The 27,974-nt window shown below is 41.9% G+C and overlaps 1 protein-coding gene across 2 annotated transcripts in view; it reads left to right on the top strand.

Moving 5' to 3' along the window:
* The window catches only part of Cubn (cubilin), a 206,569-nt gene that overhangs the window by 67,387 nt on the left and 111,208 nt on the right, over positions 1-27,974 (top strand). For both annotated transcript variants that reach the window (XM_057787625.1, XM_057787624.1), the window contains exons 28-29: positions 9,119-9,269; positions 27,237-27,418. In XM_057787625.1, the coding sequence (XP_057643608.1) occupies positions 9,119-9,269; positions 27,237-27,418 (333 nt within the window). The remainder of the gene's footprint in view (positions 1-9,118; positions 9,270-27,236; positions 27,419-27,974) is intronic.

A 27,974-nucleotide genomic window follows, 5' to 3' on the forward strand; every position in this document is an offset into this window, starting at 1 on the left:
TTTTATGTTTATTTTATTTTAATATGCATAGGTCATCTCATGCATTCTAGCTAATTATGATATTTTATGGGACATATCTATTGCACGTGTCATTTTCCACGACACATTCTCATTTCCTTACTACAATGCTGCCTGCTGAGAGACAGTGTCCTTCACATTTCCACTTTTCTAAACAATTCTGACGTAAAGATCTTTGTAGTTAAATTGTTATCTTAAATCCATGGTTACACACAGATTGAAAAAAACAAAACAAAGCAAACAACAACAACAACAAAATACAACAAAAGAACAGAAATCAACCTTTGTGACTTCTGATGTAAGTGACCCATAGAAAGCAGTAAGAGACGATCAAGACCGGCAAGCCCAGGGACAGGCACTAAGCCCTCTGGATTTCAGATAAACCTCTAATTCAAAGTGACACAAAATAACTCGGACTGTGGTGCTCTGCTGGCCTCTCCCATGCAAAGCCTGGCATTATGAGTAATCAGTGACTGTAGATGGGCGTTTCCCATTTCCTGTCCCACCCTGGCAGCGCACGGCAGCAAGGCTCTTCTTCCCATAGTGAGGAGATGTGTGTGAGCCTCAGATGCCAGGGCCCTGCGAAGGAGTAGCTGCAGCTGAGTGAGGAGAGGCACAGCGGAGCAATCCTGAGTGTGTCCTGCTGTCAGCCTTCCTCAACATTTGCCTAATTGACCTTCTGCAGTTCAGCCGTCTGTACCCCCCACCAACACATACACACCTTTGGTTTTTCCTGTTCATAATGACAACTTTGTATCAGACTATGTGATTTTCCTTTGGCAAAATTACAGAAACATACCAAAGCCCTTAACATTTACAGCAGCCTATAAAAGTGCCATATTTACTAAGATAATGTGCATCCATAAGTTGCTGTTAAGTCTGTGGCTCAGAGATGGAATACTTTCCCAGCCTGCACAGTACCCTGGGTTCATCGTCAGCACAGGAAAAATAATGAGTCAATGCCATAGGCATTCTACAGTTGTTTTTTGTTGGGGGGGGGGGGGCGGAGTGGGGCAAAGAACTGAACAGATGTTTCAAGAATTCAGCAGCTCTGGTCCACTTGTGTTCCAGGGCCAGCAGGAGCTGCAGGGTAGATAGGAGAAAGGTCACTAAAATAAGGAGAAGCCCTTTCTGCTTTAGTGTGCTCAGCCCCTTCTTACCCCATCATGCTAGCCTCAACAACTTCTGACGTCCTCTTTCTTGTTGGGCCATCCCTGGCTATGATGGATCACACTTCCTGCACTCCTGAACACACGTCACTTCCTTCACCACACACAGGAAGATTTGCAGCTGGCTTTGCACCCAGAATGTCAGGGATGGCTACAGTGGTCACTCAAACCGAGGTAGCCACAGTAACACGATGCAAGGAGGGGCTCTCCATTTCCAGGCTTGATTCATTTCTTCCCTGTCTTCTCAGCCAGTGACCATTCTAAGTGCTAACCATGAGTCAGCCTTTGCTGTCTAGACTCATAGTTCATTTCACAAAGCTACTTTTGGGCAGTTTCTTTAGAAAAAAAAACTAATTTTGTTCCCTTTGTGTATGACCAAAAATCGGAAAACATTTCAAGCATATTCTACATGCCAGGCCTTGTTGCCATGTAGTTTTCTCATTGTCACAAACCTGTATGAACCATGTGACACCAAACTTTCACATTCATACAGAAAGTTTAGATTCAAGAAGTTAACTAATTTCCTCAAGGCTGTGCAATAAGCAAAGCACCTATAGCTAGACTGTGTCTGGCTACAACCTCCTAGACTGTGGATGTCCTGGCGAGGAAATTACTGCTTCCATCATTACACTTGACTTCAAAAGCCCACATAAGAACTGCTCAGGACTTGAGTCAGCCTCCTTGCACTGACCAGAGTCTCCCTTTATCTAGAGAAAGAGGAGTCAGTGCTGCATCTGAACATTCCTCTTCACAGCAGATGATGAATTATTTCAGTTACATGTTCAGATATGAAGCAATTTTCCTTGCAAGTTTCGATATTTACATATAATAGGATGTGACTAAATTCTCCAAAGTTTACTCCAATTTTAATGATATCATACAAGAAAGGCTTCCTTCGCTTTCTCTGTCTTAAAATTAATCTTCTGCAATAGAGAAAAGTGAGATTTACCTCTAGACACACTTCAAGAAAATAAGAAAACAATACTTAAGATTGCTGTGGCTGGGGCTGGAGAGATGGCTCAGTGGTTAAGAGCATTGCCTGCTCTTCCAAAGGTCCTGAGTTCAATTCCCGGCAACCACATGGTGGCTCACAACCATCTGGATTGAGGTCTGGTGCCCTCTTCTGGCCTGCAGACATACACACAGACAGAATATTGTATACATAATAAATATTTTTTTAAAAAAAGATTGCTGTGGTTGCTCAGTGGTGCAGTGCGTGCCTAGCATTGGCAAGATGCTGGGTTTGAGCTCCAGGAACAGGAAAGAAAAAGTACAAAGGAAAGGAAAAATTGTACATAAAGAATGACTTTTGTGTTAATCTGAAGTAAAGAGGAATGCCTCAGCTGCCAAGCCCCCGTGCTAGAGAGTTAGGAAAATGTCAGTCTGTTCGTCTCCTCGTGTGGTAGACACTGTTACCGTTATTCATTATAGTCACAAATTTTCAAAGTCACCAAACAGCATCATACAAGAGCTCAAATGAGAGACTCCTGCAAAGCAAGGGTCTTGAAGAACATGTTCTTGAGTGTTGGTGAAGGGAGGGCCCGCTGTGGGCAGAGCATGTTGCACTGGGTGCTGCTCATTTAGATTCTGACGTCCAGTGATTCTGAAAGTGCCCACAAAGCCAGGGGACTTTTTCATTTGTTGGTTGGTTGGTTGGTTGGTTGGTTGGTTTTTTTTTTTTTTAAGAAAAGATCTGTCTGCTGTCCTGGAACTCACTTTGTAGATAAGGCTGACCCAAACTCAAAGAGATCTACCTATCTCTGTTTTCTAAGTACTGGGATTAAAGGCATGTGCCACCATGCCTGAAAGCCAGGGTACTTTAATCTCCAGGGCCAGTGAAATGATCCATCAAGTGAAGGCACTAGCATCTACAAGGACAGCAACTTTAGTTTATCCCTAGATACCATGGTGGAAGGGGAGGATTAATTCCACAGCAACGTCCTCTGGCCTCCAGACATGCATCAGCCCACACATGACCCCAGAAAACACCATTCACACATATACACATTCAATAACATAATTTTTTTTAAAAAGAAACCTATCTTAGTGGGCCAGCGGGATGGCTCAACAGGTAAAAGCATTTGCTGTGAATACCTGATGAGCTAAGTTCAATTCCCAGAATCCACATGATGGAAAGAGAGAATAAATTTCCAAAAGTTTATCTCTAACCTCCACATGCACATATATCATACACAAACACACAGTAATAATAAATAAAAATTAAGAAGCATTGCTATCACAATAATTGGACTATCTCAGATGTTGCAATGCCTTTGTCTTTAATATGTCTTCAATTCTATATCATTTGCTTTGGGGGTCTTTAACATTGAGAGGGGCCCATATAGTAACTGGAATCTGAACTCACTAATGGTCTCCATGTTTGCACCAGATTTTCATCCATACAGAAGAAGTAACCCAATAGCCCAGCATGCTGAGAAGTGTGGCCTGGCCAAGGGATTTCCTCCTCTCTATGTGCCCTGAGAAGGGCTGAGGTTTAGCTGTTGTTGTTGTTATTGGAGAGGAGGTGAGGGAGACTTGAGCAAAACACATTATACTTAAATTGTGTTTCTAAGAGAAAAACTGACAAGACTGAACACAGACGGCCTTTTGAGACCCAATCTCACATTTGAAACGTGTTTGATAGCCAGTGTGACAAAGCGAGAACCATTTCAAGTAATAAAAAAAAAGACTTTCAGAGACACAAATTAGAGTCCACCTTCAAAGTAAGAGAATCTCACCTGTAGTTTTAGTTCACTTCTAGAGAGCTCACTTAGAACTTCTCGGTGGTTCTGTGGAGTGGTTCGGGCTCTCTGAAAGCAGAAGAAATCATGGTTTTACCAGGCCCAAACAGTGTGTTTTCTGGTCGTGGCTATGAGTCACAGCTGGATTGTCCTGTGGTTGAACACTCTGCACTGAAAACAGAACCAAGAGCAGCAGGACACCAACTGGTTTCCATGGTGACTGGTATTTGTGTACTTTGAAAAATGACTGTTACTTTTTGTGTGGTGAGTTTACTCGGGAATGAATTGTGGAGGTGACATTAACCATCTGTGTGGATATAAACAAAAAGACCTGATTTAATTAAATGTAAATGTTAAAAGGGTGTAAAACTGAAGGAATGGGGTGGTTTCTCCCCCTCTCTCTAGTAGAAGTATTGTTGTACACTAATTAGTTCATTAATTTATCTGACATTTTATTTAAGCGTTTTCAAATATGTCTGCTTGATGTCTCATTCCATTCTTCCTAGAGGATAAAGACATTTCTTTATCATTCATCAGTGTTTTCACAAGTCCATCCTTCTTGGTCACCTACTCTGCTCAGTCCCATTCACAATGCACTCCTTTAAGGCCACTGGCTTCTGGCATTAGGAAATCTTCTTTAGGGAAGAACTTCCATTAAAAAAAGAAAAAAGAAAAATGAACCTCTACATCATGTAAAAGGTCATAGTTCTTAAGCTTGTTGAGTTATGGAGAAAAACAATGCTCTATACTGTATTGGAATGTATAATGACCTTATATAGAATCCAACTACGTTCCTCAGCTTGCAGCTATCCAATGCTTACTGTAATCCACCAGGTTGAGGCTTCTTATGATCATAAAAGTGCTTATCTTAAATTTTGCACGTTAGAGATGAAGTAATTTCAGCTTTGGTCATTAAATCACATTCAAAGTTAGTTTTAAAGCAGGCTGAAAGACTTGCTTTTTTTGTCAGTATTTGGAGACAGTATATTTTTGTGTTCAGTTTCACAGTAGACTTCCTGCAATAAATCTGATACAAATTCTGAAACTGAAATTCTGAAATTGAAGAGAAATATTCTACAAAGAGACGGTGATTCAGGAGCACTCCCAGTACAGCCTGGGAGCACTCCCAATACAGCCTGGTTTCCTTGTGCCCCTGCCTCTAGCTTGTAGAAGGTGATAGAGTCCAAGACTTGAGGTGATGGGCTTTGGCTCTTGTTTCTTCTTTTCTGATTTTCCTGTTGTGTTTGTTCATGCTCTCTCTCTCTCTCTCTCTCTCTCTCTCTCTCTCTCTCTCTCCATCCTTCCCTCTTATCTTTTTCTTTTTTTCATTCTCCCTCCTTCATCTGGTTTCTTTCACTATGTAGTGTCTATTACTGAAGTAAACTCCACGTCCAAAAGCAACTTGGAGAGAAAAGGGTCACTTCAAACGTGCAATTCCATATCACAGTTCATCACTGAGGGAAGTCAAGGCAGGAACATGGAGGCAAGAATTGGAAGAGGAGGCCATGAAGAAATACTGCTTACTGGCTTTCCTGTTCTTCATGGCTTGCTCAGTCTGTTGTTTTAGAGCACTCAGGACCACCAGGCCATGGGTTGTGTGGCCCACTGTAAGCTGCCCCTCCCACATCATTAATCAAGAAAATGCTCCCTTCCTAGGCTTACCAAGAAGTCAGTTTGGTGAGGCTGTTTTCTTAATTGAGGGTCTATCTTCCCAAATGACTCTAGGCCATGAAAAGTTGACATAAAACTAACCAGAACATGTAGTATGCTAGAAACCTGATAAGAAATCTAAGTTTTTAAACTAAGAGTATTTACAGAAAAGAAATAAGGAAGGTAAAATAATAGATCTGAGAAATGACTACTATCTCATTCGTTTACTTGAAAATCATAGGCTTAGTACCAACTGGTGAATGGCATATTGGACTCGCTTCCCATTTTTCATCTCTTCAGACCTTCCCTACATCTTACAACCAAGACAAACAACTTGTTGGGAACTTGATGAGGCAGGCCAACATTCAGAAATCATGATTTCTTCTGAACCTGAACAAGACAGCACCTAGGTCCCCACTCTGCAGAATGACTACAAAGTGATTCAAATCTTCTACTGCACAATTATTAGACGGATATTTGCAATTTTATAATTCAAATTCTTATCTAACTATACAGAAGAAGTAGTACAGATTCAGTCCTTAAAGTAAATACACTGGTGGCAAAAATCAAAGTGTACATTCACTGGATCTATACTGGAATGGGGCCCTCATAATGCTGTGCATATGAGGGAAAGGAAATCAGGGATAGCCTGTTCCCTAAGGAAACTCACCGTCAGTAGGGGTAAGAGAATGCTGTGCCCATCACTAGAAAGGGAAGAGATGTGGCTGCCTGCGTAGAAAGAGAAGCAAAGAGCTAAGGTGTCACTCGGCATGGTGCCTTACCCCTGTAAACCTATTATATGAGAACCTGGGGCAGGTGCATTACTGCAAGTTTAAACCATCCTAGGTTACATAGTGAATTTCCAGCCTTCCTGGGTTGCACAGTGAGACCTTGTCTCCAAAGAACCTGAAACAAAAACCCAAAGGAGGATGGTTTATTCAGAGGTGGAAAAGATTCATATCTAATTATTGAAATTATGAAGGTTCCATCAAAGTACTTTGTAAAATTTCTCTATAAGGTTTTCATGGCTGAGTCAATGTATTTAAGGGACACTTATCACATTTAGTTAAAAAAACTAACTACACCAGTTTGAAAGGCATCGAGTCCATATTATGCATGTACTCAAAGGCACACCAAATGCACATCCACTAAAAATAAGTAACCAAGGAAGGCTGAAGATATAGCTCAGTGGTAGAGTGCTTGACAGCACATTAGAGAGGTCAGTCCCCACAGGGAAAAATAGATGAGAATAAGAACAATCAGAGACCAGACAGGGCAGCCTTTAATCCCAGGACTCTGGATGCAGATGAGTGAAAGGCCAGCCTGAGTTCCAGGACAGCCAGGGCTAAATAAAGAAACTCTCCCCCGTCCAAAACTCTGCCCCCCCCAAACTCTCTCCCCTCAAAAAAGAATAATCATGTAAGTTTATGTGCATATTTTCAGATATGTTCCATTTTGGTATCATTCTAAGGATAACTGGAGCAAAGTGATTAATGTGGACTTCAAAGGGATGAAGAAGAAATCTAATGGCTTCCACATGAGGAGGCCATGTTTTGAGGACGGCATTCTTTTTCCTATGTGAAAGGAGGAAAAAATGTTTTTTATTTTAAATTGGATATTTGTTTAACTATCTCTCTATTATGTTTTTAAAATGAGACACCAAGAAAGCTGTAGAAATATGTTCATGGAATAATGGGCAACGACCCCAGCAGAAAACCTCCCAGGGAAGAGATGCAAATACCCATTAGACATGCAGCGTGAAAACCCAGAAGGCTCTAGTCTGTAGTACTCAGCCTAACACAAATGACAATAATTGCAAAAGCACAATTTCTCATTCTTAGCATTAGTATTTCCAATTTTGTATTCTTGCGGGTTTTGTGTGTGTGTGCATGTATTCTGTGTGTGTTTGCATTTCTCATGCACTTTCCATTTTCCCCATTTGTTTGTTTTACTTTGGTTCACTTGTTTAAAGTGGGCCTCTTTGTTTTCTAAAGAGAGAGAGAGAAAGCTTGGAGATGGATGGGTGGGAAGGGGAAGGTGGGTAAGATAAGGGAGGAGATGACGAGGGAAATCAGTGATCAGAATATATTGTATAAAAAAGTTATTTTTTAAGAAAAAAGGAAGAATATTTAGAAAAGCAAAAATAAATAAAAATGATGATAATAGTCAAATTTAACGAACTTTCATGGAAGGAAATGTGTTTATAAAGTGCGAGTATGATTTTGGTTTGGTACAAACTTTCTTTTTTTTTTTTTATTCTTTTTTAATTAAAATTTCCAACTGCTCCCCGTTTCCCATTTCCCTCCCCCTCCTCCCACATATTGCCCCCTCCCCCGCTCCCCTCCCCCTATCCCCACTCCTCTTCTCCTCCCCCTAGTCCACTCCCCCTCCCTCTCGATACTGAAGAGCAGTCCAAATTCCCTGCTCTACAGGAAGACCAAGGTCCTCCCACTTCTATCTAGGTCCAGGAAGGTGAGCATCCAAACAGGCTACGCTCCCACAAAGCCAGTTCATGTATTAGGATCGAAACCTAGTGCCATTGTCCTTGGCCTCTCATCAGCCTTCATTGTCCGCCTTGTTCAGAGAGTCCAGTTTCAACCCATGCTTATTCAGTCCCAGTCCAGCTGGCCTTGGAGAGCTCCCAATAGATCAGTTCCACTGTCACTGTGGGTGGGTGCACGCCTCGTGGTCCTGATTTCCTTGCTCATGTTCTCCCTCCTTCTGCTCCTCATTTGGACCTTAAGAGCTCAGACGGTTGATCCAAATTGGGTCTCTGTCTCTCTCTCGATCCATCGCCAGATGAAAGTTCCTGTGCCTTTCTCCTTGGCCTCTCGTCAGCTCTCATTGTCCACCACATTCAGAGAGTGGTACAAACTTTCTGCTAAGGATTTTAATAATATTACAAAACAACACAAAGTGTACTTTTCGGAATCTTTATTAGAAATTTTATCAGAAGTCTTTAAAGTATCAGATTTATATACTGACAAAAATCTGAAATCATTTTCAACACACGACAAGATTGCAATGAAAACTGCATCACTGGCATGCTTTGTTGCTGCTGAAAGTGCTCACGTGGTGCTGGAGTGGAGCCCAGTTGGTAGAGAGCTTGCCTGGCATGCACAAAGCTCTAGGTTTGATTCCAGCACAGCAGAAATCTAGTTCGGTTCTGCACCTGCCCTCCCAGATTTAGAGAGATATTGTCAGGACAGTGAGAATGTTTGGCTACATAACTAGTTCAAGGTCAGCCTAGTTCCCTATTCTGGATTTTAATTTGGACTTGGCAGGTTAAAATAAAACCAAAATTTGTAGTCTAATTTTCACATCTACTGGGTTTAGTAATCTAATCCTTCTCTGAAACAGTCTATATGCAATTAATTTTAATTCTTATAATATCCCATGAGAGTAGACACACCTTTAACTTTTGAGCCAGTGTGCATCTATGTAGCTAAGCTAGCCCTCCTTGAAAGCAAACAGAAACAAAGAGAACAACAAAAAATACGTGCAGTGTTTTTACTTTGTGAAATTTCTCTTTAATTTCAGCTTTATGATGGACCCCAAAGGATAGGACGCTACTGTGGAGCAGATATCCCCCCACCAGGGGCCACCACAGGCTCCAAGCTTCATGTACTGTTCTATACAGATGGGCTAGATACGGACGAGAGAGGATTTAAGATGCAGTGGTTCATTCATGGTAAGTCCTGTGTTAATACTGGTTGTATTAATAATTGTTATTTAGTCAATTCTATCCATGAATACAGTAGCATCAATAAATAATAAATGCAAAGTAGTAACTAGAGCTATGCATAAGATAACTGACTGAGACATTTGTGGAATTTGGGGAGTTAAATTTTGCTAGTGCCCTGAGAAAAAATGGTTAAAGTAGAAGCAATTTCAATAACCGCTTGAGCAGGTGGTGTGGTCCTCTGCCCTAGAACAAAAACATTACAGAGTGGCATGGGAGTCTTTAGGGTGCAGGAGCCCAGAAAGAGACGCGAGGCTCATTGTCAGAAAGAGAACGATCAGGACAATATAAAGAATAGGAGTCAGAAAGGTCAGCAAAAGGGTAAAGAAAGGGCTGGGATGAGAGGAACAGCCGATAATTTGAGCTGGATACAAGAGTCCAGGCTTATGTCTTGTGTCTACGAAATGGAGTAGGGACGCATTGAAACCCAACTGCAAACGAGTAGTTGAGAAGCAGGTGAAGATAATTACTTCTCTAAAAGTCATTATTAACACGAGACATGAGACTTCAAAATTGATCTCCTGTGTGTCAGTCTACAGGGGGATGGTCCCAGACCAACGGCTTTCAAAAGGCAGTCCCCAGTAAGAGTGGTAGCACAAGGAACTTTTCAGAAATACACATTCTTAGCCTTCCTATGCTAGACCTACTGGGTCAGAAACTTGAAAGTAGTAGATCCAGAACAGTATCTTAGTTAACCTTCCTGGTGATTAAGGTTTAAGAGAGATGGTGCTAGGATAGTCCAACTTCAAAAGAACGTCATCCAGTAGTTCTCAACTGTCCGACCACAGATTAGGACTCACGGGGAATTTCAGTAAATCCAAAAGAGGTAGAATTGCAATGTTATACCAGAAATCTAGCGGATGCCTAAATTGTAATCCTGTTAAAATCGGTGAAAAGGGCTGGTGAGTTGTCTCAGTTGGTAAGGAGCTTGTCTCACAAGTTAAATCTAGTTAGATCCCTGAACCCAAGCCATGCACAATAGCGAGCTCTTATAATCCCAGTGATGGAAAGATGGGAGGTGAAGATGAGCAGAACTCCAGAGCTCACTGACCAGCTGACCTAGCCTACTCAGCAGAGTTCAGATCAATAAGAGACCTTGCCTCAAACAAAAGGTGGGAAGTCCCTGAGGACTAGTGCTCTCCATGGTACTCTGACCTCTCCCTACACGGCCACACAGTATCCATCCCTGGCATGAGCATGCACATGTAAGTGCACACAGAAACAAATAGAGAGACACACACAGAGAGGGAGAGGAAGGAGAGAGAGAGTATGAATCAGAGGTACTTTAGCAAGTACCTGAGCATTTGAGACTTGAGATTTATTGGTGTCACAGCCCACCCATATAAATCTCAGAGCTGCCATCCAGAAGTCCCCAATTGTAGAACCCTTAAATATCAGGATGAGACCCTTTCCACTCATGATGAAATTATGAACCCACTATAAATTGATTGACTTCATAAAAGGATTTAGCTGATTTCTCTCCTTAGTATCGTCTGTCTCCAGTGTTCTGCTCTTCAGCAATATTGTTTTTTTTGTTTGTTTGTTTGTTTTGTTTTTTGTTTTTCGAGACAGGGTTTCTCTGTGGTTTTGGAGCCTGTCCTGGAACTAGCTCTTGTAGACCAGGCTGGTCTCGAACTCACAGAGATCCGCCTACCTCTGCCTCCCAAGTGCTGGGATTAAAGGCGTGCGCCACCACCGCCCGGCTCTTCAGCAATATTGTAATAATCTAGAGATGGACTGAAAAAACAAACCAGGCAGGAAAGTCTTGGAAATTTCTCAGATTGTTGGGTTCTGGTGTAATCTTGAGATCAGGGTATGTCAGGTATGTATATCCACAAAACAATTAGGGTTTCCTTGTGGTTGTATCTAGCTTTACAATGCTGTGAGAGCAACATCAGGGCCTCAAATGTGCTAGGCAAGTACTCTCCTGATGACCGATAGCCTCAGCCCTCACTGGGGATCTTGTAAATATTGAGGAGTAGGCAGACCAACTGGAGTTTCTAAGACCCTTACTACAGAGGGTAATGTTACTATTCAGTATAACTCAGTTTTAGGAGCAAGGTAAAACTGGCATGGAGCTTGTTGAAATGAAATGGCAGAAAGACAGTCTCCCCAGAATCCGGAACATACTTCTAAGATGCTCAAGCCACCCAGTGTCATAACCAGGTCCAAACAGCACCAGGATGGTAGCAAGAGTCCTGAAGGAGACTCTTTCTGCTTCAAAGATCTAAAGGGCAGAATGCTCCTCTGGGCACATAAGAGTACAGTTCAGGAAGTGACTTGGGAATGTGGTCCTCAATCCTAGGTAAACACAGGAATTGCCTAGGAGTGTAAACTCCTGTCTGAGTTCCAAGTCCTGAGAGATAGGATTCAACTGGTCAGTTTTGGCCCTTGCTGCCTTTCAATCTCTCTCTCTCTCTCTTTTTTTTTTTTTTTTTTTTTTTTTTTGCTTTTTCGAGACAGGGTTTCTCTGTGGTTTTGGAGCCTGTCCTGGAATTAGCTCTTGTAGACCAGGCTGGTCTCAAACTCACAGAGATCCGCCTGCCTCTGCCTCCCAAGTGCTGGGATTAAAGGCATGCGCCACCACCACCCGGCAGCCTTTCAATTTCTTAAGTGATGCAGCCTTGCACTCAGAACGAAGAGAGAAGGACAGTGCTTTTGCTAACTGATCTCTTTATTCAGGAGACTGCTTACCCTCCCCTCCAGGCTCTAGCCACACTGACCAGAGGCCTCACTAAAGAGTTTTATGGGGTCGTCATTACTGGCTGCACCCAGCTTGCTGTATCACTGGGTTCTCCTAGCCAAAATGCCAAGTCCTCTGCTGAAAGCACTTCGGGTTTTTTGAGCCAAAATTTTTCTTTCACTTCTGTTTGGAAATCTGTCTTCTTTTAAGAGAGTCAAAGACACTCTCTGTCTATTCTCTTTTCCTGTTTACTATTGCAAAATTTTTCCCCATTTGCTGAAAATTTGCTAAACTCAGAGCCAGAGTTACGCAACAGTATGTTAGTAGTTAGGATCAAAACTGAAAAAAAATTAACTCTGTACTGCCTACTTATATAAATGGTACTTGGCAATAATCTTCTGGAAGGAGATTGTCAACAGTTAAAATCGATACAAAATTAATTGATGTCATATGTCATCATGGCATGCTTGTATATATTATGTTCTATGTTTGGACCATATGACTTGCCATGGCTTGAGAAGAGGTGTCAGCAGAATAAGGCAGGCAGAAGGCCTTCACTGGGAGTGGCAACCTGATTATCCCTTAGAGAAAACCTGAGGACAAAAGTTATAAACTATCATTCTTCTGTTTATTAAAGTTATGGGTATTGGGGGAATGCTTTTGTACCAGATACCATGCTATGATTAGGGACACAGATCTATGTGCACACACAGAAACAGTTCAATTTTCATAGTCATTACAATAAAGGAAAGACATTAAACATGCAAATGAATATGCACAATCAAATCTGATAAGGGCTGAGAGATCACACAGAATAATAAGATGCGATGATATTGGGTCAGGAATGCAGGCAGACAGAAAAGTCTTCTATGAAATTGCAACCTCTGAACCTGAAAAATAAGCAGGTGGTATCTGGCCAAATCAGGGAAAGGAAAGGAGTGACCCAGTGATTTAAGGATGCAGGAGGAACAGATGGCATTAACAAGTCACATGTGGAGCCGGGCAATGGTAGCACACGCCTTTAATCCCAGCACTCAGGAGGCATAGGCAGGCGGATCTCTGTGAGTTCGAGACCAGCCTGGTCTACAGAGCTAGTTCCAGGACAGGCTCCAAAGCCACAGAGAAACCCTGTCTCGAAGAAAACAAAACAAAAAAAAAGTCACATGCGGTTAGATTCAGGGTCAAAGGATGAATCTCTAGAGAGAGCTAGAAACTTAAGCAGTGGCTACCACAAGCTGGCTCTATAAGGCACAAACTCAAACCATAGAGGCTACGGTGTCTTCCAACATGCAAATCCTTTACTCAATTAAAATAGGTCTGGAGTAGGATCCTCATGGATGGCGAAGCATGACAAATTGACTTAAAATAAGGGTACAATACAAAATATAAACTAAGCATAGTCGTGCCCCACTAAACAACAGGGGCGTGTTTCAAGCACTACAGTGTTAGCCCGTCTCATCATGATGACCATCTTGTCACCTGGTGGCACAATCTGTGGGGCAACCCAGGTGTGCGCTGCCCATCCTTGACTGAAATTCACTCTGTAGCATTTGACTCTCCATCTTCGCAAATGCAAGTGTGCACAAAAACCACAATCAGCAGACAAAAACCAAAGGCAAGTCTCTGCGTCGTCCCTCTGGGCCTGTGCTCAGAGTCCATAGATCCCTAGCCTGACCTGGCCCTGAGCATCTTTTCCTCACCTGGCCAGGATGGGTGAAGTTAAAGCTCTCTCCTGTTTTCATCAGAACCAAATCACACGAAGCCCTTTCCCCACTGGCTCTTTTCCAGACTCTGCTATAAGAGCTCAGCAAATGCTTGCAGAGCCCGGAATTGAGGTGACATCATTTCCCCAGCACTGTGGCTCAGGAACCCCTACACACTTCATTCATTTTGCTCAGTAATAAATAAATCCGTTTACCCAGTGTGCCTTTTGGTCAACAGCACAAATCTTCTATTTACTTTAAGAAAATGGATCTACAAGCGGGCCTTCTCTGTGGGTGCATTTTGAAAGTGGCTCTGTCGAGGCAAGATAAAGCCCACACTGCAGTGCCTTTATGCAGATCTTCAAAGAAAATCCCACCCTAAAAAGAAAGAAATGGCCGCGCCGCCCTGCCTGGCTAATCGGTTCACAGAATTCAGCATTGACAGCATTGTTCAGAAACTGAATTCCACCCTGGGAGCCTCGGTCTGGGCTGCTGAAGGGTGTATAGAACTTTCCATAAGTTGTATGAATAGGAGCTCCCTGCCATCTGCACACACCCGCCCCTCAGCTCTTCCCTGTGCTCCGGAGGCCTCCCCTCCCTTGGCAGTGGAGCCCAGCATACAAACAAGGTCAAGGAGCTCTGTGAATGACATTTGCAAAGGCAGCAGGCACTTCAGCTAGGGAACCAGCAGGGGAAGAGCTAAATGGCCTGTGAGCAGGAGGTGATGTCACCATGGACTTCCACAAAGGGAAGCGTGGCCTTTTCTGTGGGGAGACAGATGACATCATCTCTCAGATGGGGGCCACTCCATTCTGCCTTCTTTTTAGTTATTAATGAGATTTCTGGGGCCCTAGAGTTTTCAGAAACTCTAGGCGAACTCTGAGAGAACATTTTAAAACATTTTCAGGACCCTCTGAGAGTGACTGGGTTTGAAAGACAGTGCCTCGCTGGGTAACTGGACTTTCAGCCCCGAGCCAAGGGCTTCTCAAAAGTCACTTTGGGAAATCTAGCCAGGAAGCCCCACGGGGTCGGCCATGCTTCTTTTCAGCCCTCATTCCCACTCTTGGTCATGGACAACTGTGGGTCTTTCAGGGGAATTCCTTCTAATTGGACATTTTTATTTGTTTTGTGACTTAGAACTATGAGCTTGGGTCGCTGGGAGCACTCAAGTTTTAGCTGTTGTGATTCTGTTATTATTTTTCTTACAAACATGGATGCTGGGGGTCAGTTTCTTAGAGTGAATTAGCTGGGCTCTGCAGGTAGATGCAGAGGGGTAGCACACAGAATCTGTGATCCCTGTTTTAAAAAGAAGAAAAAAGTCTTATTCTTTGAAATATATTTCTGGATGGTGGTAGCACACACCTTTAATCGAAGCAATTGGGAGGCAGAGATGGACAGATCTCTGTGAGTTCAAAATCAGCCTGGTCTACCGAGAGAGTTTCAGGACAGGCTCTAAAGCTACAGGGAAACCCTGTCTTGAAAATTATACACACACACACACACACACACACACACACACACCAGCACATGCATGCATAGAAGATATTTAGAATGTCTCAGTATTAAATGCCATAGATGAAAAATTGGAAAATATCTTGAAAGCCTCTATAAGGAGTCAATAAAGGTTGAAAAACACTAAGCAAAGTGTGTGATAGAAATTAAGGTACTACTGGCTATGCAACTGAATCTGTGAGTTCTGTGAATTGCCCCAAGGCTGTGGCCTACCAGGCAAAGTTCTGACATCTGTCTCTTTTGGCAGTTACATGGTGTCTCCTTGACTCTGCCTACTCTCTTTCTATATCTGTGTTTGGATTTCCTGCCTGGCTTTATTCTGTTAAGCCATTGCCTGAAACAGCTTCTTTATTAACCAATGGTAATAAAACATATTCACAGCCTACAGAGGGGAATCCCACATCACTGCTGGGGTACTATCATAATAGAACAGGGAGAAAGAACCAGAACAGAAGCTGATGCAGCAGCAAATTAGGAGATATGTGGAAGCTGGGATAGGCAGACATGATGTCAGATGATGCCTATGGGTCTATGCAATGAAGAGAGGGTCTTAGTCCGGCGTCCCCACAGTAGATCATCCGGTGCTGTTGCCACCAATTACTATAGACAGGGAACCTTAATGGAGACTGTACATCTGTTCAATTTGAGCATGCAAATTCAAGATCCTGTGCAATGATCAGAAGCAGTGTGCCTGTCAGTTAGGTAAGGGTCGAAGGCAAAAGGATGATGCAGTAAACCGCTGATGGGGGAATTCTATGTGGATGTATGTGAAGATCTGACGCTCCATATGGACAGACCTGGAGGCCCATGAGGCTGATGTTGGAAATAATCCTGCATTGCTCTTCCACCTTACTCACTGATAAAGGGTCTCTCAAACAAACCTAGAGCTCACTGATATATCTGCTTTTGCTAGCCAACTTGCTCTGGGGATCCCATCTCTCCCTTCAGAGGCTAGAAATACAAGTGGGCCACAGTGCCCATCTGGCCTTCTCAGTGTGGGTTTCTAGGTTTCCAAAATCCAGTCCTCATCCAAGTGTTTTAACCACCGAGTCTTCTCCCCAGGCCACTACCATTGTTTCAAAAGCAGGGGGTGGAAGATGTCATGGAAGGAGATTACAGTTGGAGAAACTGCAGAAATGGTGGCAGAGGGGACTTGAAGGGACTTGTGTGGACTATGTCTATTAAAAGAGAAGAAATAGACTTACAAAATAAACAGGTCAAAGGTCAAGGAGAGCTACTGATCTATTGAGTCCTTCACAGAGAAGCTGAAGGTGACACAGCTGGCCCCATAATAAGTTATAAGGCAGAACGGCCACATTCACTTTCCCTGATACTTCCTTCAAAGCTATTGCTCAGACATCATATTTACGTTTTCATGTTTGAACATTGTTTTGACACCTTTTAAATTATTGCACGATTACTCTTTTGTGTCTATCTTGAGTCTTGTTTATTCATGATGTTTGTAATGAAAGTGATTTTATGAATTGTGGTCAGCAATGATCCAAATCAGCAAAACTGGCATGTGTATCACCCGCTCTGGGAGAGCCCTTCCTCTCAGGTGGAGATGGAATTGCTTTCATGGTGCCACTTCCTGCTAAGCTGTGGCAAATATAACATGATACAGAGTGAAGTGAGAACATACGTGCTCCTCTGTCCTTAAAGGATCCTCGTTATGTTGAGGGTACACGTCCCTCATGCACCAACTCTTCAAGCAAGTGACTGGAAAAGATGAGAGAGATGAAACCCTGTCCTTGTTTTATGGTTATTGTGCGCTGTGAAATAAATTGTTTGGCTTAGATAGAGCTTTAAGAAAAATCAAAGGAATAGCCACTGGTTGTGTTCACATCCAAAGACAGTTGTTCAGCAACTCACTGAATTTCTCCCCAGATTTATGCATACTGCACACTTAAATGTGTGCTTGTATTTTGCCCACTTTAACATTTTAGACTTCTTTGTGGTACTCTAAGATATTTTTAGCAGTGAAGACTAGAAATGAATGCTGCCTTAGTATAGAACAAAGTTCAGAGTTTTGATCATGATGCCATGGCTGATTTTTTATTTTGGCAAAGTCTCAGTTGTATCTTTGTTCAAAACAAGCTCTCACTGAATAATGCTACTTTTAAAAATCTGTTTACCAAGTCAGGCAGCAGTGATTTTCTGTATTTTCAGATTTTTAGGAGACTAGCAATAAACTCTCTTGAGCTCATTATTTGATATCAGCCTGGGCAATATTAGAACAATCTTGTCTCAAAAATAAACAACAAACAAATCTCTTTACCAATAACACTGCTTTTGGACAGATATACTCAAAAAAAGGTTTTCAGCTTGTTTTGCCTTTGAATCAAGGGTTTTCATCATGAGTTTTGTGGTCAGAAGTAATGGTAAACGCGTGTGGATCTTTCACAGTGCATGGGAAAGCTAAACCCTGGCATTTTTCACTTTGCCTCCTTGACAACAGCAGTAAACACACACACACACACACACACACACACACACACACACACTGACCTTCGTCTAATCTTGGCTCTGAGTCTCTACCCAGAGCCATTAATGCCTTATGTCCCAATTCCCACATTGCTACTGTTTGAAAATATCTGAGCTCTATTTCCATGGCTGCTCTTTCAAACCATTATAAAATGGAAAAAAAGAAAAATAATAACCCTCAACAATCGTGACCTTCCAAAATCATGTATTGCACAATTTAGAGTATTCCTTGATTTGGGGCCAAAGGGAGAGTTTTCTCAAATATTCTATTTGTATTCTGGTTTCCTAGCAACAAATATCCCTGATAGCAATTGCACATTCTTTCCGAGAGATTTCAAGTTATTTCTTTTCAACTTCAAATACTGTAATAGACACAAATAACCGAAATAACACATGCAAGTCATTAAGTTCAGTATGGAACATTAATTTTATTCATATTTCTTAATTATTGCATATCTAACAATAATTTTTATGCAAATACCACTGTGAGCTCAGCGAAATTATCACTTGTCATTTTCCTCTCACCAAATAGAAAGAGTCTCTGCTATAGGACAGAAACAGTACTGTAGAAGTTAGTAGAATTTTACATTCTGTATATTTGTAATTAATGATACAAAAACACTGTTTCTAATGCTTTTTCCTTCTCATCATATAGAGTAAGCAATGTAGGTTTAACTACCTAAGAGTAATTTTAAGTCAATATTTAGGAATTTTTCAACATTTTACTTATTTATAGTATCCATTTATTTATGTGTGTAGTGTGTAAGTGTGCACACAGAGTATGCATGTGGAGGTCAGAGGTCAACTTATGGGAGTCAGCTCTTTCTTTCTACCATGTTAGTTGCCAGCAACCCTTTACCTGTGGAGCCACTTCTCTGGCCAGTAAATCTATCTTAAGTTATTAATTACATTACAAACTACATTGAAAATTGAGTTTAAATATGATTAAATTGTACCTAGTTACACCAACCTCACTGGCATTTTAGTTACTATTACTCTTGGTGTTTTTTCTTAAAAATGGTAATTTCAATGTCCTGGGTACTTTAAGATATTATCTCATATCTCCTTCCAATAATTCTGTGCAAGAAGCAACATTGTCTCATATTGTAGAGGAAAATGATGGAGAAAGGAACCGTGAAGAAATTATGTAGCTCAGCCTCAGAAGTCCAAGGATTGTGGGATCAGCACAAAGAAGTGTTTGGCATCTGACGTCGAAGTCGGTGCTTTAAGTAGTTGTCTGCTGTCTGAAGTCAGCGATTTCCCCCACAAGTTTCACTGTGAAAATATAAACAAGTTCAGAGCTTGCAGTGGCTAATTCTATAAGTGAATTCCATAACAATAGGCATATTGAAAGAATTTATAGAATCTTTCCCATGCAACTTATGTTCTAGTTTCCAGAGCTCCCCACAAAATTACACTAAGCATCTTGTCTTTCAGTTCAAGTAGCAATAAAATATGGAGTTCTGTGGTGAGGCCTTAGTGCATTGTCAGGCAAAGGACTAGTCCAAAAAGGCTGATGTTAGGACTCGTCCAAACAGCTTTGCACACAATGTCTTTTCTTTCAGGGCATCGTTCACACTCAAACTTGCTAAGCATGTGTTCTACCACTGAGCTCTGCTTCAGTCCTGTCCTGATTCATTCCCTTAATGCTCTGTTGGAGTCACCACACACAACTGATGGAGTTGTTTGATTAGGGAAAAAAAACACAGGAAGATTAGCCAGTCTGTTGTCCAGGGTTAGTTGCAGAAAAAGCTACAAGGAGGAGTCAGGTTGCAGTGAGAGCGACAAGGGACTGGACTGGGTCAGCAGACAGTGTGGAGTGTGGGAGGATTTGCTGACTCAGTTGTTTTCCTCCCCATTAGAGAGGGGACTAGGTTGGCTGGCTGACTGGCTACAGTCCTGGATATAAGACTAACAGGAAAGAATCTTGGACTCATCTTTTCCTGTGACCAGTCTCTGCTGCCATCGTTCACAGCCTTTCCCCTTCTGCATGTCTGTTTCCAAGTCTCCCTCTTAGGGTACAGCTGTGTTAACTTCAGTCCACTGTCAGGCAGTGGCCTCTCCTTGACATGACTAAGTCCATGGTTGTGTCAACACCATCCACATGGTGCTGCCTGATTTTGGACATTTTTCTGGTGTGACACACCTCCCTGTGGAGCAAGGCTTGGGAACTGAGGGCAAAGTGAAAGGCAGAATTACAGAGAAGGGAGTGATGTGGAGCCCCGGAGGCTCCCTGAACTTCTGCCTAGAAAAAGTTGTCTAAAATAATGACCTTGAAAAACTGGCGCTTTTGAATATTGAAAAAATGGAAGTGTGAACGTTGGACTTGCTAATGCATGAGGCGTGATTCCTCCATCTTTGCTTGTTCCTAGGATTAGCTGTTACTAGCCTGATGTGTGACTTATTTTAGAAGACATTTATTCCATTTCGTTGATTTTGTTTCCTTTGCAGATATGTCATACTGCACTTTGTTTAGAATTTTTAAATAATTTCAAAACTCTCTGAGAGTCAGAGAGAAGGTAGATGCGAGGCGATCAACAGGATGAGTATAACTAATGGATTGATTTATCCTAGAGAACTGTAAGCGCAGAATTTCTACTGGGAAAACATTTCAAATCTAAATCTAAATTCAAAATAGAAATAGGAGATTGGAAGGAAAAGGGTGCTGTTCATCACAGCAAAAAGCTTATGAGACTGGCTATATTTCTCTGGATTCAAATGAAAGATGTTTATCCTTTATGTACAGGAAATTAAATTTTATATAGAGTATGACCAGCCTGGATTTATTTCTTTTGCTGATGTACTAAGATGATCCAGGACATCCTAGATAGTTAGAGGTTGTTGTTGACTCAATCTTGCATACCTTTGCATTGCGTAGCGGGTCCTGTCATTTTATAACTATAGGCAGCCTTGATTTTAAACTTCTGGGATGTTTTGTCCAAGTCGTACTCTTCATGATAAGGATTGTTTTGTTTTGGGTTTTTTTTTCTTTGTTTGTAGTATTAAAAATGTATAACATCACTCCAAGCATATATTATATATGATATAGATTATAGATATAGAAAATAGATTCAATAGATTATATAGAAATCAGTCAAAATACATTATTACAAAATATGAGGTAGGAGTGAGGTTCCCATGGATGATGAAAATTTCTAACCCTTAATGACCTTTTAGATTTTTTTAAATTATTTTTTTAACTTCTTATTTCCCCCTAATGTGGTGCTGGACCCAGTGTCTGTTGCTGGCTTCCTCAATGGTAGATCTTTTCTATTTCTAACCTCATCCTTGTCTAAGCATCATCTATTATCTGAGAAGATAAATAGGAAGTGATCAGTACAAGATGAGGGAGGAGAACTCACGCATCACCCTCCTTCCCATGTGACACCCAGACTGCTGCTGCCTCCTGCCTGCCTGGGAGTTTGCTGGTCTCATTTATGAGCAAAAGAATGAAATGTATTAACTTCATAAGGCTATTGTAATAAAGTACCCAGGGGAGGTGCCTTAAGACAACAGGAATTTATCACTTTACTATAGAAGACCTAAATTCAAGGTATTGGCTAGGCCATCCCACTAAAAGGTACCCCAGGGAAAAATGTTCCTTCCTTTCCGAACTTCTGTTGTGGGCTGGAAATTCTTGGGTTTTGTGACTTTGAGCAGCTATGAACTCAACTTCTGCCTCTACCTTTGTATGGGTGCCTCCTCTCAGTGCTGGGTTCACTGTCTTTCTTCTCATAAGGCCATCAGTCATGTGAGATTTCAACCCCACCCTAATCCCGTAACCTCTTCTTGATGCAATAATGTTGCAAAGACCTGCCTATCACATGCTCGGGTTCCCGGTGGACATGAATCTGGGAAACGACTCTACTTAGCCAGGATGTTCTGTTCTGTAACTTTGTCTGTCTTCTTGTTTCTTCCTTGTCCTTAGGAAAATCTCATATTTCTTGCCTTTGAAGTCACAGGCAAAGCCAGTCTCCCAAATTTGTCAGGATTGACCTGAACTTCAGAATTTGCAGATTCATTTTCTAGAGAATAATTGTGGTTAACCTTTACTTGTGTGAAGGACAGCACAAGCTAGAATGATTATGGAATGAAGTCAAACAAGAGAACCAGGAAAGAGTTTACCATGTCACGGTTTGGACCTTCCCTAATCGCCCAGTTTCTCTCTGCTAATTCCCATCAAACCTCCTGACCCAAAGAGGAACTCCACTCCCTAGTCTTCTGCAGTCCTCTCCAACTTTTCCTTTTTGTCCTTTCTGGCTGTTGCTAAACTTGCTTGCTTTTAAAGATAACTAAAAGTTCTGTTCCTCACAGAACTCTCTTAATATTGTTTCTGTTGTACCAGACATAGCCATGCATTTTTAAATTCCAGACAGAGACTAAATAAGATTCTTCTGTTGTTGCTTTGCCTTCAAGCTTTTGTGCTTGTGTGTTTCAAATAAAATCAGCTTCAGTAAAACAAACCAGAGGTGAGATAGCCAAGTACATCAGAGGTGCAAAGAGGCCTTTTGTGTAAAAGGAGTAAATTGACCTGGCCTTTGAACCCATTTCAAGTTATTATTACAGAACAAAAGTTTGCATTTTAAACTATTATGTTATAAATCAATATACTGTTGAGTATTTTTTTCATTTTTTATATTTTTGTATTTCTCATTTTTTGTGTGTTTAGCATTTGTTTTTACTGTAGTTGTTGTTTTTACTATCCTCTGGTTCTCGGGCTTGGTACCACCAACTGCTGGTTTCTCAGGTTTCCCTCGGGAAGTAGAGAATAGAGTGTGGTGGTACCCTGGGAGCCGGCTTTGCAGTTTCTTTTCCGCCAGCATTTGTGGTTTTGGTCATATTTGTTCTGTACCAACACTCCCCTGACAAATTGGCTTCTGGATTATGGTGTTAGGAAAACACCAGATGTGAGGTGATGGTGATTTGAGTGATTCTGGGGCACAAGAGGATGAATCGAAACTCTGTGCTTCTGAGTGTAATTGGTTTAAAGATAGAATTCTCCTAGGAGACCCTGACTGTAATTTTGTGCTGCAATTTAAAAATTCATAGCTTGCTTTAGACAAAACAAAATAGTATTGGGTGAGTTATTCTGTGGGAAAAAAACTAGTAATCTATCAAACTAAATAGGCGCAGCAACAGCTTTCAGCTCTCCCTTGTTCAGAGCGCCTAGAGCAGTGTGTTTCCTGCTGATAAGGTAAACGCTTCCTTTCAGCCAATGGCAGGATTTGGAGGGAAGTAAAAAATCAAGTAGATTATCAGTCACTGGTAAAGGTTTTCTAAAGCTCAGCCGCTTAAACCTGGAAAAGCTTGTGGGCCGCTTCCCAGCGCTGCTGCGGTCCAGTCCAGCTGCCGTCTGTGACGTTGACACACCACAGTGTCAGATTTGTCTCAGAGCTGACAAACGGATGTTGCTCCGCTTCCTTTATCCAGGTTGCTGTGGAAATCCCTTGTTTAGTCAGTGGCCAGAGAAGCCATGAGGGTAGTGTCCAGTGCAGTCATCACAGCTCTGCAGCGCTGTCAGGCTGCCGTGGCCAATGGGCTTAATGGACAGCAGAGAACTAGAGCTGGGAGGGGAAGCTGAGAATTTTCCCTGAGTGACCTGGACTCACAGCTCACCTCTAAAGTGAGCCTTGCCCACCCCGTGTTGTTGTTAGGAATGTCAAACAAGATAATGAGTCTTTTTTACTAAAAGCCTTTTGAAAACTGTACTACCGTATACACATGAACAGTTTTTAAAAACATACAACTTAATGAGTAACGGGTTTTGTATCTTTTCTCTATTGATGGCGAAATTTTTAGCCAACAATTCTATCCTAGCCCCAAGCTTTTTATACTGTGTTCTCACGTCTAGAAAACTCTTGCTGTGAGCCAATCAAAAGCAGAGCAGTTGTCCTATTCAAGACACTTTTCCAAAAGCCTTATTTTGGCTCCTTTATTAACCTATATAATAACTCTATGAATTATGGACTAATATTCGTGCAGTTGATCTGAAGATTGGGGATAATAAATTACTTATCCATGAAGTTTCACAGTCAGAGTTGAAGCCCACCTTGTCTAATGTTACAGCCCACCTTGAGTCCAAGTACTTGGCGGTGTCTGAAAGTGTTCCATCTAACGTGCTAATTAAACGGTTACAAATATTATTGTCTCTGTGAAAGCCTTTGACAAACTGGGGGCAAGGAGCCACATCACTGTTCTTCTAAATTTGAAACTCTGGAGAGTTCTTATTTATCATGCTCTTGTTCTCTCATTGGTTGACATTTTTATCATTTTGTCAGATTCTCCATGTAGATCCCTGGAATCCGTTTTCTAAGTCAACATTCATCTATTTTCATCAAGAATGTCTAGTTATTAAAACCTCCCTATTTTCTTTGTATTTTGTTATTCATTCAACCACAAACTCAGCATAGCCACACAAAGGGCATTGGTAGTCTGGAGTCACCTCTTATGTTATTGCCAGGTGACCGTTGGTTGTCATGAATCTTCCCATTTCCAGCATTCCCTTTCTAATTTCTTCCTGTGACTTTGTTTCATACCCAAAGTCACCAGTCTAACAGACTATGGCATGATCATGCATTCATTCTTGTTGTTATTAAGGCCATTTAAGGGCCGGATGTAGTAGGGCACACCTTTGATCCCAGCACTCAGAGAGGCAGACAGATCTTTATGAGACCAGCCTGGTCTACATGGTTAGTTCCAGGCAAACAAAAGGTACATAATGAGACCACATTTTTATTATTTCAAAATAATAAAAAAACAAAACACAAAATCAAAACAGTATAAAAAACTCTAGAGGGCCCCATTCCCAGTCTACTTACTCTAGAAACAGACACTCCTGAGCTTGGGCAGCACTGGGGCCTGTGAAGCCATTCTGCTTACGTGCTAGGACTCTTGATAACCATTTTATTAAATAAACAACCCAGTGAGGAAATCCTTCGAGAGGAGCTTATGGTTATTATGTTCTGTCCATCAGCCAATCAAATCCATTGTTTTAAAATCATGGTTGAGTCATCTAAGCTTCAGCTAGATCATATTTTCCCACTGTGTTTTCCAATTGTTTCAGGTTTCCTGATAAATTCCTTTGTACATAACAGAGTATTAATACCCCGACCCCGACCCTGACCCCGACTCATCCCTGCGCACAGAGATGTTGAGATCAGATCCTTGGCTCTGGTGCTGCTTTGAAAATCTAATCAATAAAGTATATATATAAAAAAAAAACAACTCGCTTGTTTTTTAAATAAAAATGTTGAAATTAATCTTTGAGAATGGAAGAAAAAGCAATAATGGTGTAATGGTGTATAGTCCTAAAAATGTATGTGCATAAATTTGTTTTTTAAAAGACATTAAATGTACCTGGTTTCTGCAGCAATGCTTGCCCACAGGCATATATACTCAGGATAACAACATTAAAAGGGCCTAGTTTCTGCAGCAATGCTTACCCTCAGGCAAATACCCAGTGATCGGACATTAAATGCACCTGGTTTCTGCAGCAATGCTTACCCTCAGTGATAAATGCCTTAATAAGTGAGCAACAAGTGAAGGAAGGAAACTGGAAAATGATTTTGCTTTTTTTTTCTCAATTTAGAGCAACAAAGATACAGTCATATTCTAACATAATTATCAGAATTGACTTTATTTTCTAGACATTTATGGTTTCAATCATAAGTACTAAATTTCACATTTTAATTTGTATTTGACATGAACTTTGAAGTCAGATTTATTAGAAGTAATGAGAACATGAAGGAAACACAGAATTTGACAGAATTTTCCAGCATCCGCAGACCCTCTCGTTTATCTTCCATAACCACATGTTTTCCCGACAGGATAAAACTGCCAGTATTAGAAATTTGTTATCAAAGGCACACACAACCTCACTCACTATTAATGGGAGCATAGAATGATACACTTAAAACAATATTTTACTCGTATTATTAAGCAAATCTTGCTTATCATAGGTCTTGAATTGCGGATCAACAGAGCTGTAGCTGCAGCTTTCGAAGCCTCACTGGAGTCCAGAGCCTGGTATCATCATCCCAGTGCACAGGATGGGGCAGGGCGTTAGTATCCTGTTATGTATATGGAATTTACACGGAAATCTAAAACAAGTGGAAACAGTGGGAAAACGTGATGCAGAGGCTCAGATGAGTCAACTGTGATTTTCAAATAATGGATTTGATTGGCTGATGGATAGAACCTCAGTAAAGATACAGAGATGCGCTAGCTGAGCTCCCAGCTCCTTCTCTCGAAGGGCTTCCTCATTGCATTATTTATTTGATAAAAAGGTTGTTAAGAACCCTAGCATGAGCCGGGCAGTGGTGGCGCACGCCTTTAATCCCAGCACTCGGGAGGCAGAGGCAGGCGGATCTCTGTGAGATCGAGACCAGCCTGGTCTACAAGAGCTAGTTCCAGGACAGGAACCAAAACCACAGAGAAACCCTGTCTCGAAAAACCAAAAAAAAAAAAAAAAAAAAAAAGAACCCTAACATGTAAACAGAATAGCCTCACTCTCTTGTAATTTGGGCAAAAGCTCTATGTTTGAACATAACACAGGCCCCACTGGTGCCCAAGCTCAGGAAGTGACAATTTCTAGAGCAAATTGAACGGCGCCCCCTAGAGTTGAGCAGATGGTACTGAAGAATTGTACAGACTATGCTGGTTTTAGCTTCAGGAATATTTTTAGTGTAATTTTACAGCACAAAAATATTTCCTAATCTATGATGACACTGATTTTTAGACCATTAACTTTTTTTTTTAAATGGGATTTCCCCCCACTCCAGAAATAAAAGGAGAAACATTGTAAGACATAGGAAAGGTATTGCTTTGAGCTGCAAAAAAAAGTCTGGAACAAAAGTCCCAGTGGAAGTAGCAGCAAAGCTTGCGAAGAAGGTGCTAGCTAGCACTTTGGGAACTTGGAGCCAGAATCAGGGCTCCCTCCCTCCCTCCTTTTTTCCCTCCTCCCTTCTTCCTGAGTCAATCTCAGATGTTACAGGCTGGGCTCAAACTTGCTGTGAGCTGAGGTTAACCCTGTCCTCCTGATCCTGCCACCGCTTCCCCTGCTGGGACTGCAGACAGGCACCACCAGCCCTGGCTAGAAGCAGGTCCTTTGTAGATTTGAAATTCTGCAGTAGACACAGGACCCCCACTCCTAAAATCCGCTGTCTTCCTCCTAGGTCTTTTCACCTAAAGCTAATGAAGGAAATCAAGATGTGGTAGGAATAAGAAGTCAACATTATTATGGAAATAAAGTAATATGCATTTATCTTAAAAAATAACTTTCATAACTATCATTTTCCGTCTCTCGCCCTTTCCGCTGGGGAGCCAGGGCAGTGTACATCCCAAGTGTGCGTTCTGCTTCTTAACTACACCCATGCTCTTCTTACTGCTTTGTGGCGGGAAAATTAAACTTTATCGTAACTTTTCTCCTGTACAAGGCATTGCACGTCTTCTGTCACCTTTAGTTAGAAGAAGGCTTAAATATGTCCTGGCCACTGTTGCCAGTTAGCATTAACTGAGTTTTTTTGTGTCTGACAGGCTGTGGTGGGGAGATGTCTGGAGTTGCGGGCTCCTTCAGCAGCCCTGGGTACCCTCTCAACTATCTCCACAACAAGGAGTGTATCTGGAACATTCGCGGAGCCCCAGGGAGTAGTATCCAGCTCACCATCCATGATTTTGATGTGGAACAACACGCAAGCTGCAACTTCGACACCCTGGAGGTAGGAAGTCGGGTTGTTTCTCCCTGTGTTACCACGCTAGGGCAAAGCAGGAGCCGGCACACATTCTTTCCAGGGGCTAGCCCTGTTCTATTCTTAGACATTCTAAGAAGTATCGCCTCGCTGTGGATAATGTTAGCAGACATATGGGATTAATATGCCAATTGGGTCTCTATCCTTGTGGGGGCCTTGGCTGGGGCCGGTTCCCTAGGAAGTAAGGACAGACAGCAGCATTTGGGGAACAATGGGAAAGGAGAGCCAATGAAGGAGAAGAGTCACAGAGGACTGCTTGGGTTTGGCCCCTTTTAGGGAAGCACAGGAAGCTGATTCACTCGTCCCTGTCTCTGCTGCCTGTAGATAAAGACTATGCTTGGGCCCTTTAGCAGCCCACACTTCTACCTCTGGTCTGAGGGGAGCGAGGAATCTCCCTTAGAGGAAACACCCTGCATTTGGAAGTCAGTGGGAAGATGGGCCCCAGTGTACTGAGCACGTGTGCCACCGCTGCCTTCACAGCTGCAGCTGCTGCCTGCGGTTCTGGCCGCTGTTCTGCTGGAGGTAC

The sequence above is a fragment of the Chionomys nivalis genome, chromosome 13 (genome assembly GCF_950005125.1).
Source record: "Chionomys nivalis chromosome 13, mChiNiv1.1, whole genome shotgun sequence".
Taxonomy (NCBI): Eukaryota; Metazoa; Chordata; class Mammalia; order Rodentia; family Cricetidae; genus Chionomys; species Chionomys nivalis.